Source organism: Odocoileus virginianus, chromosome 14, assembly GCF_023699985.2.
Source record: "Odocoileus virginianus isolate 20LAN1187 ecotype Illinois chromosome 14, Ovbor_1.2, whole genome shotgun sequence".
Lineage (NCBI taxonomy): Eukaryota > Metazoa > Chordata > Mammalia > Artiodactyla > Cervidae > Odocoileus > Odocoileus virginianus.
Window position 1 is genome coordinate 42,851,750 of NC_069687.1, and position 10,193 is coordinate 42,861,942.

General features: G+C 47.6%; 1 protein-coding gene across 1 annotated transcript; it reads left to right on the top strand.

The window, feature by feature from the left end:
- The first annotated feature begins 7,740 nt into the window (after window positions 1-7,740).
- Window positions 7,741-9,588, top strand: LOC139038217 (uncharacterized). The gene is made up of 2 exons (XM_070476412.1): window positions 7,741-8,046; window positions 8,131-9,588. Exons 1-2 carry the CDS (start codon window positions 7,741-7,743, stop codon window positions 9,586-9,588), a joined length of 1,764 nt encoding a protein of 587 aa, XP_070332513.1.
- Window positions 9,589-10,193: the final 605 nt, after the last annotated feature.

The following is a 10,193-nucleotide window of genomic DNA, read 5'->3' on the forward strand; positions in this document are numbered from 1 at the left end:
GTTGATGCTTTTGAACTGTGGTGTTGGAGAAGACTCTTGAGAGTCCCTTGGACTGCAAGGAGATCCAACCAGTCCATCCTAAAGGAGATCAGTCTGGGTGTTCATTGGAAGGACTGATGTTGAAGCTGAAACTCTAACACTTTGGCCACCTGATGCAAAGAGCTGACTCATTGGAAAAGACCCTGATGCTGAGAAGGATTGAGGGCAGGAGGAGAAGGGGACGATAGAGGATGAGATGGTTGAATGGCATCACCGACTCGATGGACATTGAGTCTGGGTAGGTTCCAGGAGTTGGTGACGGACAGGGAGACCTGGCGTGCTGCAGTTCATGGGGTCACAAAGAGTTGGACATGACTGAGCAACTGAACTGAACTGAAGACAAGAACTCATCTAGCATTTGAATGACTGTAATAGTCTACTAACTGGTCTCCCTGCTTAGGAACATGATCCCTACAGTCTGTTCTCAACATTGTAAGCCAAAGTGATCTTTTTAAGACTTAAATCTGATCATATCACTCTTCAAAAAAATCTTCCATTGCTTCCCATTTACTTGGAGTAAATGCCAGAAGCCTTGAGATGGAAAACAAGGCCTTGATCTGGCCTCAGCTCTCTATTATCTAATGTCTCTTATCTAATGTCATTTCCCCCAACCCCACACACGTGTGCCCATTCTGCTTTAGTCACACAGGCTGAAGACATTCCCTGAACACATCAACACACTCAGGACATTTGCACTGCCTGTACCCTCTGTCTAACAGGCTCTCTTCCCAGACGTCTGCATGCTGCACACCGTCACTTCCCGCTTAGTGATCAGAGGAGCCTTCATTGATCACCCACTGCAAAGCGGCCCTCCCACCCAGCGTTCTCTTTCCCTATAAATCTGCTTATTTTTCTTGTATCATTTATCACTACCTGACATTATTTTTCATTTATTTGTTTATAATCATCTCTTCCCACTAGAATGCAAACTCCATTAGGATTTTGTCCACTGATATACCCTCGGAGTCAAGACCAGTGCCTGGCACATAGTGGGTGCTTGACAAAAATTTGTGGAATGAAGAAGTGAGTGAGTGAATGAACAGAGTAAGGAAACTTCCAATAACATCTGAAAAGACTGACAGTCACAGATGAGGAGATTAGTTTCAAATAATTCTGAAAGAAATTTGGAACTTTTGGACTGTTTCCAAAATTAGAAAAAAAAAAAGATTACCCATGTCTCTTCCTCCACTGTGATGAGTAATGTTAGTGACATGAAGTTGAAAGAATGGGTGGTTGCTTTCTGGAAAGAAGGAAGGCTGACTCCTTGCAAACTGTTGAAAGATCTGAAAGGAGCAGATAAAGTTCCAGGCTTGTATGAAGAAACTGGCTCTGAACTTGGCCAGCAAAGGACCCATATGTGGGTTTACAACTGAGAGGACATTATGTCTAAAAATTGTTACCGAGCTTGTGCCAGAATCAGTAATCAAGACCTGTGACTTTTCTGGATTTCTTAATTTTTAAAGGAAAGTCTACGATTTAAATATATTTCTTCAGAATGCTGGCTGTCATCAAGGCCTAGTAGTGACAGCGGTCTTTAGGGAGTCATAGTGGGCTTTCCTTATTTGCTAAGCACATCCTCCTCTGTAATACATATTTATAAAACATGAGGGAGAGAGAGAGGAAAATATTTGAAATATATTCTCCCAAAGCTTTTCCCCCACCTTCTTGCTCTCTTTTTCTAAGGCCATAGATATGTCTATCTGTACATATGTGCAAGTTTATTTATTTCCCCTCATGGACTTGTTTATCCTCATCCACCCTTTGCTTCTACAAGTGGGTGGGAAGGGATTAGGCACAGGATGAGTAACTTAATTCATTACCTAATATTAGGCATTTAACATCACATTAATCAAATGGCCTCAGCTAGAAAAGACCAAGGGACAGAAATGACTCCCATGATGCAGTAATAAATGTCTATATTTGATTTGGGCAAGACCTTACCATTTTTAAGATTTATATTTGCTTAATGTTTTGAATTTTAACTTTATTTAGTTTCAAAAGTTTTTCAAGTTCCAGTGTAAAAAACAGATCTTTGTTTTTAGAATAATTTTTTAATTCAAGTTTAATAAACTCAAGATGGGGAAATGACTCAAAAACAATGAAATGTGTTTTTCTAAGAAGCATATTAGGTTATAACAAGAAGAAAACATGTGAATAAAACCTCAAAGAATATAATTTTTATTAGAATATTTTATGGTCCCAGAGTTCTTACTAGAATATATAGAATTATGTACCCAATTCTCATTACATGGAACAAAAGCAATGTAAAAAAGCACAACTACCCAACAGTCAAAATGTGCCCTGAGACACAAGAATTGCTTCATTCCTTGAAATCGACAAAAACCTGGTTAGACTGTCCTGACATTGATGGAACTTTTCATAACCTCTTCACAGTGAGTGAATACTCTCTGACGCTATTTATGGAATCCTCCCTATTTCACCCCTTCTCAGTTTCTGTTGCTCCCAACCTACTTGACACTTTTGAAAGCTAGAATTCATTTGCTTTAATCATTCATCTACTCATTTAGAAAAATAGATAAACACCTAGGTTCAATCCCTCCCCAAGAAGAAATAATGACATACGAGTCAAGTTTTAGTCAAGGATTACAATTTAGAACATAAATAATTGTATTCTGGGACTTGGTGTGATCTTTGTTGCATGAAGCCAAGTTTCACGGGAATTCAAGAAGGAAGCTATCACTTCCAGTAAGAGCAGAAAAATTTTCATGAAGGACATAACATGTAAGCTGGACATCTAAGACTACACAGCAAGACTAGAGATAACAAAAGGAAGGCAGTGTTAGCAGAAGAATACAAAAAATAAAAATAAAAAATGAATTCCACACAAAAGAAATAACAGGAGCTAAATCACTGATGCAGGAAAGGCCAGGGCATGTTCTAGAAATGGAAATAGTGAAGATTTTTTGAAACATAGTGATCAGTTAGCCAAGAAAACAGATATGTATGGAAGGACAACTTCAAATCAGATAGTGTAGGTGTTTGAATGCAAAGCTGAATTAGAAATAATATCATATGCAAGAAACAGAAAACCTGATTAAAACATAAAGACAATTTATTGTTTTCTTAACAATACATCCAAAAGTAGACAGTCTCGGGGTTGTGTCACCAGTTCTACAGAGTCCTCAAGGACCAAAGTCTTTCTACTACTCTGCCATCTTTAGGGACTTTTTATCCTTATATCTGTCTCCATGTGGTGACAAAATGAATGCCTAATCTACAGTCATTATGATCATATTCAATATAGGAAACAGGAAGAAACAACAGCAACAACCACACATGTTCTTTTTATCAGAAAATCAATCTCCCCAAGAATCTCCAGTGGTCTTTTATCTCATTGTTTAAAAATGAGTCAGTGGCCACTTGCAAGTGAAAGAGAGGCTGAGACAAGGAGCATGTGCTTTCCAGCTTTTGCAGTTGGGAGGCAAAGAATAAATGACTGTTGTTTTAGCAAGTCACCCTGCCCAAGCAAGCATGGATTCCATGGATCTTATTGGCAATTATCTTCAGAAGACTTTCAGAAGAAAAACAACCCACGAACTTTAATATACTTGTTCTGGTGGTGATATGAAGAATGGATAGAGAGCTGAGAGACTAGAGGCAAATAGAAAAATTCAGAACACGTCCTATTTTAAACATGTTTAATTTGAGGTCTTTTTATACATGTCTATATACATACACAGGCTTCCTAGGTGGCGAAGTGGTAAAGAATCCACCTGCCAAAGCAGGAGACCCAAGAGACATGGGTCCGATCCCTGGGTCAGGAAGATCTCCTGGAGAATGGAATGGCAACCCACTCCAGTACTCTTGCCTGGAGAATTCCATGAACAGAGGAGCCTGGCAGGCTACAGTCCATAGAGTCACAAAGAGTCAGACAGGACTGAAGCGACTGAGTGTGCGTGTACACACACACACACACACACACACACACACACACTTATATTCATTCCCAATTGGAGTACCTTGATGATGGGAGTGGATTTGTGTTAGTTTGTGTCTCCTGTCTTTGACTGGCTTTGCAATCACACTTTGCCTACAACACTGTGCTCTAAGTGGTACCACTGGGCCTACCTAGGTCACAGATGCTTACCTGCCTGCCTACAGGCATCTCCACTTGAACTTCTCACAACCTTCTCCAATTTATCGCTTGCAACAATGAATTTAAATGGCCACCACGACTAAAATAATTTGTGGTCAAAGGTATATTTTTGCATTGTGTTGAAGCATTCTATATTATTATAAAAAATAGGAAGCCTGTTTGTATTATTTTAGAGAAATATGAAATAGACAAAAATGACTCTAAGGCTAAATTTGAGTTAGAATAAACTATTCTTTCGCTGTGCTATCTGCAATTATAATGTGTTTATAATTCAGATAATATTTTGATTATGTATAGTGCAAAAAGTTCAACATGCTATTTATACTTAAATGTCAAAGGAAATTTACCATTCATGTTTTAAAAACATGAACAATTATGAAGAGTTTGTCAAAATTTGCATATTACCTTCTGAATCTTGGCAAGAAAATCTTGAAGCAATAAATGTTATAATTTTCCTACCACAAGTATGCCAGGTATTAGAATGGCTGATGGAAGCAAGGTGTCTACCACACTGCATCATTTATTATTTCTTTATGCTGTATAAGTCATATAAGCTGCTTCAAATTGGTTTTAGATTGAAATGGAAATAATTCAGTAAATAAACAAGAACAAGATATTCTAGAAAAATGGTTACAGAATCAGAAGCCTAGCTTTCATAATAAAGCATGATGGAACCTGATGCCTAAAGTGTAATCTGTTGAACCAGGGCACGATGATGACCCTTGCTCCTGCTCCCTGAGTGTGGGTATAGCAGAGTGGTTAATAGAAAGGCCATGGGATCAGAAGGGCAGGGTTTGAGTTCCGGACCCATAACATGGCTTCCCCACTGGCTCAGCTGTAAAGAAGCCACCTGCAATGCAGGAGACTCGAGTTCGATCTCTGGGTCGGGAAGATCCCCTGGAGGAGGAAAGGCACCCCCCAACTCCAGTATTCTTGCCTGGAGAGATCCCATGGACAGAGGAGCCTGGTGGGCTACAGTCCATGGGGTCACAAGAGTCGGGCACAATTTAGGGACTATGCCGCCACCACCCATAACATTACGGCCTTGTGACTCTGGGGAAGTTAGCTCACTTTGCCGCTACACAGTTTCCTCATCCATAAAGAGAAGGATGACTGTGAGGACTCAGTGAGGCTATCTACATGGAGCCTGAGAGACAGAGCCTGGAGCATGCTGCCGCTGCTAGTACAGGCCTGCTCAACCCCCCGGATGCCACCACCACTGCTACTAACACCCTGGTCCTGCTACTGACAGGCCACTACCACACCACCGCCGCTGCTACTAACACCCTGGTCCTGCTACTGACAGGCCACTACCACGCCAACACCACTGCTACTAACACCCTGGTCCTACTACTGACAGGCCACTACCACACCACCACCACTGCTACTAACACCCTGGTCCTGCTACTGACAGGCCACTACCACACCACCACCACTGCTACTAACACCCTGGTCCTGCTACTGACAGGCCACTACCACACCACCGCCGCTGCTACTAACACCCTGGTCCTGCTACTGACAGGCCACTACCACGCCAAGCCACTGCTACTAACACCCTGGTCCTACTACTGACAGGCCACTACCACACCACCGCCGCTGCTACTAACACCCTGGTCCTGCTACTGACAGGCCACTACCACACCACCGCCGCTGCTACTAACACCCTGGTCCTGCTACTAACACCCTGGTCCTACTACTGACAGGCCACTACCACGCCACTGCCACTGCTACTAACACCCTGGTCCTGCTACTAACACCCTGGTCCAACTACTGACAGGCCACTACCACACCACCACTGCTACTAACAACCTGGTCCAACTACTGACAGGGCACTACCACGCCACCGCCACTGCTACTAACACCCTGGTCCTGCTACTGACAGGGCACTACCACGCCACCGCCGCTGCTACTAACACCCTGGTCCTGCTACTGACAGGCCACTACCACACCACCGCCGCTGCTACTAACACCCTGGTCCTGCTACTGACAGGCCACTACCACGCCAACACCACTGCTACTAACACCCTGGTCCTACTACTGACAGGCCACTACCACACCACCACCACTGCTACTAACACCCTGGTCCTGCTACTGACAGGCCACTACCACACCACCGCCGCTGCTACTAACACCCTGGTCCTGCTACTGACAGGCCACTACCACGCCACCGCCACTGCTACTAAACCCTGGTCCTACTACTGACAGGCCACTACCACGCCACCGCCGCTGCTACTAACACCCTGGTCCTGCTACTGACAGGCCACTACCACACCACCGCCGCTGCTACTAACACCCTGGTCCTGCTACTGACAGGCCACTACCACGCCAACACCACTTCTACTAACACCCTGGTCCTACTACTGACAGGCCACTACCACGCCAACACCACTGCTACTAACACCCTGGTCCTACTACTGACAGGCCACTACCACACCACCACCACTGCTACTAACACCCTGGTCCTGCTACTGACAGGCCACTACCACACCACCACCACTGCTACTAACACCCTGGTCCTGCTACTGACAGGCCACTACCACACCACCACCACTGCTACTAACACCCTGGTCCTGCTACTGACAGGCCACTACCACACCACCGCCGCTGCTACTAACACCCTGGTCCTGCTACTGACAGGCCACTACCACACCACCGCCACTGCTACTAACACCCTGGTCCTGCTACTGACAGGCCACTACCACACCACCGCCGCTGCTACTAACACCCTGGTCCTGCTACTGACAGGCCACTACCACACCACCGCCACTGCTACTAACACCCTGGTCCTACTACTGACAGGCCACTACCATGCCACCGCCGCTGCTACTAACACCCTGGTCCTGCTACTGACAGGCCACTACCACGCCACCGCCGCTGCTACTAACACCCTGGTCCTGCTACTAACACCCTGGTCCTAATACTGACAGGCCACTACCACGCCACTGCCACTGCTACTAACACCCTGGTCCTGCTACTAACACCCTGGTCCAACTACTGACAGGCCACTACCACACCACCACTGCTACTAACACCCTGGTCCAACTACTGACAGGGCACTACCACGCCACCGCCACTGCTACTAACACCCTGGTCCTGCTACTGACAGGGCACTACCACGCCACCGCCGCTGCTACTAACACCCTGGTCCTGCTACTGACAGGCCACTACCACACCACCGCCGCTGCTACTAACACCCTGGTCCTGCTACTAACACCCTGGTCCTACTACTGACAGGCCACTACCACGCCACTGCCACTGCTACTAACACCCTGGTCCTGCTACTAACACCCTGGTCCAACTACTGACAGGCCACTACCACACCACCACTGCTACTAACACCCTGGTCCAACTACTGACAGGGCACTACCACGCCACCGCCACTGCTACTAACACCCTGGTCCTGCTACTGACAGGGCACTACCACGCCACCGCCGCTGCTACTAACACCCTGGTCCTGCTACTGACAGGCCACTACCACGCCACCACCACTGCTACTAACACCCTGGTCCTACTACTGACAGGCCACTACCACACCACCGCCACTGCTACTAACACCCTGGTCCAACTACTGACAGGGCACTACCATGCCACTGCCACTGCTACTAACACCCTGGTCCCTGGTCCTACTACTGACAGGCCACTACCACGCCACCGCCACTGCTACTAACACCCTGGTCCTACTACTGACAGGGCACTACCACGCTACCGCCACTGCTACTAACACCCTGGTCCTGCTACTGACAGGGCACTACCACGCCACCGCCACTGCTACTAACACCCTGGTCCTGCTACTGACAGGCCACTACCACGCCACCACCACTGCTACTAACACCCTGGTCCTGCTACTGACAGGGCAGTACCACGCCACCGCCGCTGCTACTAACACACTGGTCCCTGGTCCTACTACTGACAGGGCACTACCACGCCACCGCCGCTGCTACTAACACACTGGTCCCTGGTCCTACTACTGACAGGGCACTACCACGCCACCGCCGCTGCTACTAACACACTGGTCCCTGGTCCTACTACTGACAGGGCACTACCACGCCACCGCCACTACTACTAACACCCTGGTCCTGCTACTGACAGGGCAGTACCATGCCACCACCGCTGCTACTAACACCCTGGTCCTACTACTGACAGGCCACTACCACGCCACCGCCACTGCTACTAACACCCTCGTCCTGCTACTGACAGGGCACTACCACGCCACCGCCACTGCTACTAACACCCTGGTCCTGCTACTGACAGGCCACTACCATGCCACCGCCACTGCTACTAACACCCTGGTCCTGCTACTGACAGGGCAGTACCACGCCACCGCCACTGCTACTAACACCCTGGTCCTGCTACTGACAGGGCAGTACCACGCCACCACCGCTGCTACTAACACCCTGGTCCTACTACTGACAGGGCAGTACCACGCCACCGCCACTGCTACTAACACCCTGGTCCTACTACTGACAGGCCACTACCACGCCACCACCACTGCTACTAACACCCTGGTCCTGCTACTGACAGGGCACTACCACGCCACCGCCACTGCTACTAACACCCTGGTCCTGCTACTGACAGGGCACTACCACGCCACCGCCACTGCTACTAACACCCTGGTCCTACTACTGACAGGCCACTACCACGCCACCACCACTGCTACTAACACCCTGGTCCTGCTACTGACAGGGCACTACCACGCCACCGCCACTGCTACTAACACCCTGGTCCTACTACTGACAGGCCACTACCACGCCACCGCCACTGCTACTAACACCCTGGTCCTGCTACTGACAGGCCACTACCACGCCACCGCCACTGCTACTAACACCCTGGTCCTGCTACTGACAGGGCACTACCACGCCACCGCCACTGCTACTAACACCCTGGTCCTGCTACTGACAGGCCACTACCACGCCACCGCCACTGCTACTAACACCCTGGTCCTGCTACTGACAGGCCACTACCACGCCACCACCACTGCTACTAACACCCTGGTCCTGCTACTGACAGGGCACTACCACGCCACCACCACTGCTACTAACACCCTGGTCCTGCTACTGACAGGCCACTACCACGCCACCACCGCTGCTACTAACACCCTGGTCCTGCTACTGACAGGCCACTACCACGCCACCACCACTGCTACTAACACCCTGGTCCAACTACTGACAGGGCACTACCACGCCACCGCCGCTGCTACCACTGAGCCACCACCACACTACTCCTGCTCCTACACTACTACACCAAACCAGCCCCGCCAGCACTGCTACTACCATGACAGTTACCACCGTAACCACACTGCTACTGCTGTTCCACCACTACGGCTAACACCATCGTATTGCTCCTCCTATCACCCCACCACCATGACCACCACCACTGCTGGTCCCACTGCTGCTGCCGCTACTCCTGCCAGCACTACAACCTCAGCTACCTGACCACCGTCACTACACTGCCACTCCTTAGACAGCCGGAGTGGAAACATTTCTACATAGAAAAAATAACAAGAGAATCCCAAAGCTTTTATTTTTCAAAGATCCTCAAATGATCTGGCTGGCAATGACCTCAGGTGACCTGTCAGCAGCATCTGGTGGAGTCCTTTCCTACTCCTCAAATCGCTGCCTTTTCTTGGCATCCACGACGCTGCACTCTTTTGACCTGTTTTTTCCCTGTATCACTGGCTATTCCTTCTCTGCCTCCATTATTGGTTCATATTCTTTTTCCTGAACTTCTAATACACTACAGTATTAGTATTTGTTTTAGTGTATTAGTTCTGAGGCTCAATATTTGATTCTTTCCTTTTATCTTGAGTCATTCCTAAAGAAATATTATTCAGTCCCAAGGTTGTAAATATCAGCTATTTGCTGAGGACTCCAGCCCAAACATCTCTCTCAGATGTTAGTCTTCAAAAAAAATTTTTTTAGCTGAAGTATAGTTAATTTACAATGTTCTGTTAGTTTCTGGTATACAGCAAAGTGATTCAGTTACACATATGTACATATTCTTTTTCATTATAGTTTACTATAAATATTGAATATAGTCC